The sequence below is a fragment of the Berghia stephanieae genome, chromosome 6 (genome assembly GCF_034508935.2).
Source record: "Berghia stephanieae isolate SIO BIC M18660-M18661 chromosome 6, UCSD_Bste_1.3, whole genome shotgun sequence".
Lineage (NCBI taxonomy): Eukaryota > Metazoa > Mollusca > Gastropoda > Nudibranchia > Aeolidiidae > Berghia > Berghia stephanieae.
In genome coordinates this window covers 50664934-50672433 of record NC_088365.1, presented here as the reverse complement: position 1 = coordinate 50672433, position 7500 = coordinate 50664934, and the positions used below count along the sequence as shown (strand labels likewise).

At 38.5% G+C, this 7500-nt stretch overlaps 1 protein-coding gene across 1 annotated transcript in view; it reads left to right on the top strand.

The window, feature by feature from the left end:
• LOC144975210 (uncharacterized) overlaps positions 1-7500 on the top strand; it is an 81109-nt gene that overhangs the window by 44147 nt on the left and 29462 nt on the right. Inside the window, exons 10-11 of the mRNA XM_078919060.1 lie at positions 2447-2571; positions 3041-3153. Coding sequence (XP_078775186.1) covers positions 2447-2571; positions 3041-3153 — 238 coding nt within the window. The remainder of the gene's footprint in view (positions 1-2446; positions 2572-3040; positions 3154-7500) is intronic.

Here is a 7500-nt window from a genome sequence, read left to right as displayed (position 1 = left end):
ATATATATATATATATATATATATATATATAAATATATATAGAGAAGAAGTTAAAAGCTTATCTAAAAGATAAGACTTAAATATTTTATCAAAATTTCCCAAAGAAAGTGAAGAATTTTCTTCAGTCGCGAGATAAAACGGATATTTAAATATAAGTAGTTCAGTATTTGAAAATGAATACATCTCGATGTAAAAGGGTTAAATAATCAGAGCCAGTCTCCAGCTGACAGTATACTGGGTACAAAAAGCGTAAACATCATTTAAGCTTTAAGCTTTAGCAATAACTGACGACTTCAGTCGTGATGCAAGCTAATCCGAGAACTCCGTAGTAACAAAGCAAAACATTCGCACAGCTCAACACCACGGGTAAACTGTTTATTGCCCTGCTCTGAAGTAAAGAAACAAAACAAAACAAAAAAAAAAACACGTTTTTAAAATTTTGGCCAGAAAAGTCGTCCTTCAAATAAATATCGATCCATTAAAATGGATGCCATCTTGGCAACAACTCTCAAACCTGGGACTTTGCAAGTTCCAATTTTGAGGGTTTTTTTAATTATTTTTTGGGGGGGGGGGGGTGGGGGGGGTGGGGGGGGGGCAGCTGGAGTTAGTTTCAATCGATCGAGATTTGAAGGCTGAGTTTTCTGGTCATAATTTTAAATAGGTGATTTGTTGGATAACGTAATCGATGTCCTTAACATTGACAATTAAATATCCGAGTAGTTAACTTATAGTCTTAACGTTTATAATAAACCACTGAATTACGCGGCTGGATATGGAGCCGATTATCGGATTATCTGCTTGTTTGTTTGTTCGTTTGCTTGATCGTTTGTTTGTTTCTGTGTTTGTTTGTGTTCTATTGTTTGTTTATATTTGAAATCAAGTTTTGTTAAAAAGAACTTCAAGTTTGGGGGTTTTTTTTGTCTTTATTTTCTTTTGTCGTTTTTAATGCGGTTTTTTTTTTTCTCATTGCTTTGTTCATTATTTGTTTTTAGTTTGTTTTGTTTTTTGTTTGTTTGTTTGGTTTGGATTTTTTGTTTGTTTTTATAGCTTTTTTTTGAGGGAGTGGGAGGAGTGGGGTTGTGTGCTTTTTTCGTCGCTGTAGTAACTTGATGTTTATATTGTTTAACTGTTTCTTTTAAAATTTTTATTTTTAACTTTTTGTTGTTGTGGTTGTCGTCGTTGTTGTTGACTTTATTTTAAAGTATAAAGCCAATAAAGCCCCCCCCCCCCCCCCCCACCCAAACACACACGCACACACACACACACACACACACACACACACACACAAATCAACAATTATTTTTTTTTACGTTCAGATTTAACTAAATTAAATATACTTATTTTAAGAATACAAACTTTTGTCACCATACCTATGATTAAACGAGGCAACTCATTATGAAAACAAAATAAACGAGTGAGTTTCCTCATCTCGGCAACATTGAATAAGTAAGAGAAACTGACAAAAAATGTTAACTTAAACTCACAAGAGTAAAAAGTAAAAGAAAACAATCGCCATGGTATTAATTGCCGGATACACCCTCGAATCGCACTGGTGATGTAGGATCTAACAATCTTAGATGATGGCCATACATTACCAACCATGGAACCGCGCGACCCAACAGCGCCACTTGTTGTATAAACACGTCATTTCCTGTTATTATCAACATAAGTGCCTGCTCCACTCACTTTTCTGAATCAATATTTACCACCCCCCCCCCCCCCCCCCCCCCCCCCAATATTTGAGCTTTCTCAATGTCTCTGTCTCAATCGTCTCTATGTTATAATAGTATGTTTGTTTTGAGAATAAAGCTTAAGCATCACTGCTGCCTTGTAAACAAACTTCGAGGAGTTGGTGTGTGTTGAACCGTGGCCTTCGTAAAGTTATGGCCTGATACTGACCAACAAATGTCTTCAAAATTCCAGTCTTTTGCCACAAAAGAAAACAAATCGTGAGTTGAATTCAATAGTTCAACCAATGAAATTACTTGTTTCCATGAGCTCTACTAACGACAACTCACTTGGCGGTGCAAAAACCAAATAATGACGTCAAACTGCCAGTCCTTTTGGATTTCAGTATCAGGCTATAACATAACGATGGCTACAGTTGAACCCATGACCTCAAGAAGTAGAGAAACGGACTTTAAAAGGACACTACGTTTGAAATCACTTTTTTGTTTTATTCGTGGATGGCGTCAACTGTATAGCGTCCCTCTCGCGGCCAGGCGGAGTTGTCGTATCAGTTCGAGCCCCCATCTCCGCGAAAAAAAAAGTTTTTAATTCTCTACTGTCTTCAGGCATTTTTTTCTACTCACTTCATTTCCTTTTATTATAAATATAAGCACGTTCTCCACTCACTGAAGTAATAACCAATATTGTGATTTTTGACAAGCATTCACCCAATAAAAAGAATTTCCTCTGATCTCCCCATTTTGTATTCCGTTGCCAGGGACTCCATGATCGTTGCTATAGGAGATTCCTTCACCTGTGTATTTGGCGGGTTCGTCATTTTTTCATTTCTGGGTTACATGGCTGGAAAACTTGATGTAGGCATTGAGGACGTAGCGGCTGACGGTATGTTTCAAATGTATAATTTATATTTTATTCTAGATATTTCCCTTATCTAAAATAGTAGTAGTAAACCTCGCAGTCCGAATGATGCTTGCTGAGAATGGTGTGATTCAGTCGAAGTCGATGAGTATAGCTGCTCTCTCCATCCATTTTGCTAATTGTTTCCATTGGCCACTGTCCTGGGCCAGAGTTTTGAAGCTGTCAAGATCTTGATGTGACTTTAGTACTAGTAGAATGAGTACCTGGTCGTTAACAGCGTTGTCTCTGTCCAAGAAAAAAATGTAATATCACCTAACAGGCGTCACGTCCCGTCCTAAATAAATGTTAAATGTTGCTGTTGACCAGAGACCCCTTGTAGAGCGCTCTGAGCACGTTTAGTGGATATTGCGCTATATAATAGTTCTTTTTTTTTCTTTTTTTTTTTTGTGAAGTACAAATTAAACTTTAATTGTTTGTTTCTGCCCTATAACAGGTGCTGGCCTTGCCTTTGTCGTATATCCAGAGGCGGTATCCAGCTTGCCGCCAGCGCCACTGTGGTCTATTCTCTTTTTCTTCATGTTGCTCACTCTAGGCCTGGACTCACAGGTAATAATCGTTATGCAAAAATAGACCGCAGTCATTTCTTCTAAGATTATTTGCCAATAGAGAAGAAAACTCGTGACGTCACACCCTCTGCTTTTCCGGTTCCGAAATCCTTGAAAGTGTTATGTAATCAGTCCGTCGAAGGACTAATATTATTGGATAGGTTACATATTGAGTCATAAGGTAGCAAAGGCGGATTCTAAGGGACGTACAGGAGCGAGGATGAATGATATTTATTGATGACCAACATCTATTTGGACTAGAAAAAAAAAATAAAGATTCGATGGCTCTGAAACCAGAAGGTTATTTAAACAAGGCATGTATTCAGTCCTCCGGAAGTTTGGTTTTACACTTTCAATGAGATTGGAACCGGTTTTTTTTTGACATTACATTAATAATAATAAGAATAATAAATGGCATTCATATAGCGCTTTACCCCGTTGTCACAGGCTCTAAGCGCTTTACAGTGATGTAGAACAAAACATATAACAGTAAGACAAGTTTGATGGAAACGTGATACGAATTCAATTTAACAAGAACAAAATATGATAATAGTATTGCAACATTATGACGTAAAAAGATAAAACATTATTGTTCCCGATTCTAGTAAATTCAAAATAAAATATCAACATTAAATAGGCACCTAGGATCCAGCATAAGTAACGGAATAATATGTTACAGTGAATGACATAACCAGTCGGATGGTGAAAAGGTTTGAACTGAGATATGGCCAAGTTTAGTGAGAAGGTCAATAATTTATCATAAATGAGTTCTTGTCATAACTGATTAAATCAAACCTTTTTGTGCATCTTTGGGAAATATCAAAGCTAAATTTCACTTCTAAATATTTTTTTACAGCTAGTCATGTTGAAAAAGTATGAAATTTGAGAAAAGTGACTGGATATGTTTCCCTATACATCTGACCATAACTTCATGAAAAATCACGCGATTTACTTCAAATAAAGATTAATATGCTCTGAGGAGCAAATTATTTCAGAAAATGTAAAAAATGCAAATCCAAAATATATGTTCACCTTCCGACTGATTATTATGCCATGCATTTACACATATAGAAAGGGGGTCTCGATAACTCAGTTTGTAGAGCACTCGCTTCACATCCAAAGGGACGATGATCGATCCCGGGTGAAGTCGAGATTGTTTTGGTTTTTTCGGTCATCCCAGTTCACCTAGCAGTGATCTGGCGGAAAGTACTTTGCGATAGATTACCGTCCTCTCCAACTGATAGCAAGAAATTGCCATTGTCCGTTTTACGCTACAGATACCGGGATAACTCCTGCCTAATGGCTCAGAAGGACTACTATGATAATATAGTTCCAATAAAATGTTATCAGTATATATGGGGCCCATCGTCTCAAAGTGATATTATGTAAACTTGAGCTTGTGCTTTTATATAGCACATTATCCACTAAACCTGCTCACGGTCGCGGGTTCAAACCCCCATCACTGCCGCGAAAGAAAATGTATTCTCTGTTGTCTTCTGGCACTTTCCTACCCTCTTCATTTCTTGTTGTAAACCTGCTCAAAGCGCTTTACAAGGGGTCCCTGACCAACAGTAACACGTAACAAGTAGAACGAGACATGACACTTGTTAGGTGATATTACAAGTTTTTTTCCGACATAGACAACGCTGTTACCGGCCAGGAACGCATTTTACACCTGAGTACAGTGAGAGAATGTGAGTAAAGTGCCTTTTCCTAGGTCTCAACTATGCGCCGAGGACCCAGGACCTTCCGATCCGAAAGTGAGTGTCATACCAGAAGACCACGTAGGGATGACAATTTTTAAAAATGTAATATAGTAAAATTACCTTAATTCATCGCCAAGGGGAAATTTGTCTCCAGGGTCAATTCTAAGGGAAGACTAGAATAACGCATGCGTCAGCTGCAGTGCAGCGCCGTAAAATTGAGTTAAGACGAGGCGACTTGCTCAAGGCCACAAAGAGCAGCGGCCGGTGATCGAACGCGGTATTTTTCGGGTACGAAGCAAAGACCGTACCGATGAGACAAGCTGCCCCTTAGGATATAGAAATTTTAGATAGTTTGATTTATACCTATAGCTATGAATGAAAAGGAAGTACTTCAGAGCCATTATATGTCCATGGAGCCGGCGTTTATCCCGGTTTCTATAGCCTCAAACGGACAATAGCAATTGCTTGCTACCCTTTAAATAGGACGCTAGTCAATCGTAAAGTACCTTCCACTAGATCTAACGGACCCAGCTACCCAATCACTACTGGATGAACAGGGCGTGGGGGGGGGGGGGGGGGTCAGAAAAAAATCTCGAGATCACCAGGGATCGATCTTGATCCCTTTGCGTGTGAAGTGATGATGATGATGATGATGATGATGATGATGATGATGATGATGATGATGATGATGATGATGATGATGATGATGGTAGTGCTGATGATGATTATGATGATGATGGTGGTGGTGATGATGATTATGATGATGATGATGATGATGATGATGATGATGATGATGGTGATGGTGTTGTTGCTGCTGCTGATGGTGATGATGATGATGATGATGATGATAATGATGATGATGACGATGGTTCTGGTGATGATTATGGTGATGATGATGATTAGGAGGAGGATGAGGAGGTTGTTTATCGCATATTGAATCATGATTTTGTAGTTATCAACATTTTCTAAAAATGTAATTATAACATCACGAATTATGATTTGAACACGCGTATTTAATTACCAGTTTCTTAAATAACCCTGGATAAATGTGACCCCTCGTCTCAAAACAGTGTTAAGTCGGGATGATAAAGATGTTGAAAATTGAATTTATAGCCATAAATATCAGACAAGTTGAGTTTGTATGCTTTATAGAGTAGGTTGATAACTATATTTTAGGATGTTATCGCCAACAGCTTATATTTTTGACCAGTTTAATATTAAATTCGGTTTTTTAAGCATATTGGTTCATTCCGACATAATACTGTTTTGGACGACGGGTTACAAATGACATATGTCATTCACTCCTTATCGTGGGGCCTGACTAATGGATTGAAATGATGTTATTCCTCGTGTCTAACGGATAAGCCATTTGTACGATTAACTCTTCGTGGGGGTGGTTCTTTCTATAGATAGTTCGAAGATGACGTCACTCAGGTCTTTGTTATTGTTTTTGCCATCCGCGTTTATGAGTAATGCTCACTGAACTGTATTAACCTGACTATAAACGTTCACGGATACACACAGATTTGTGTGTTGGGCCGTTATACTTCCGGATGGCAATGTTATGAGCTTCTTAGCGAAGCGCATACTGTCTATAGATAGTATGCGCTTGTCTAAGGAGTTCATAACATTGCCATCCGGGAGTATAACGGACCAACACACAAAACTCTGTGAAACCATGATCGTTTATAGTCTGGTTAATAGAGTTAAGTGAGAATTACTCTTAAACGCGGATGGCAAAAAAAAAGCAATAACAAAGACCTGAGTGACGCCATCTTCGTTTTATCTATAGAGATAGTTCGAAGTTGACGTCACTCAGGTCTTTGTTATTTGTTTTTGCCATCCCCGATTATGAGTAAGTCTCACAAAACTGTAATAACCAGACTATAAACGTTCAAGGTTACACATAGTTTTTGTGTGTTGGGCCCTTATACTTCCGGATGGCAATGTTATGAGCTTCTTAGCGAAGCGCATACTGTCTATAGATAGTATGCGCTTGTCTAAGGAGTTCATAACATTGCCATCCGGGAGAATTTGTGTGTTGGTCCGTTATACTTCCGGATGGCAATGTTGTGAACTCCTTGGCCAAGCGCATTCTATCTATAACACAGACCCGAGTGACGTCAACTTCATTCTATCTATAGATAGTATGCGCTTAGCTAAGAAGCTCATAACATTGCCATCCGGAAGTATAACGGACCAACACAAAACTGTGTGTATCCATGAACGTTTATAGTCAGGTTAATACAGTTCAGTGAGCATTACTCATAAACGCGGATGGCAAAATACAATAACAAAGACCTGAGTGACGTCATCTTCGAACTATCTATACTCAAGACTGACACGACATAACGTGACCTGCAATGTCAAACTGGTAATGTGGTCGGGTGGTAAGACATTCGTCTTCGAACTGTACAAGAAGGTCCAAGGTTCGAATTCCGCACTTACCGGCGCATCGTTGAAACGTTGAAAAAGACTCTTTACTCATATTATTTTCCCATCATACTCAGATGTAAAACGAGTAGCTAGCTGTTTTCAGCGTTGCCTTTGTCCAAAAAAAACCCACAAAACAACTGTAATATCGCCTCACAGCCGTCATGTTTCGTTTTATATATTAAGTTTTGCTGTTGGCTAGCGGCCCT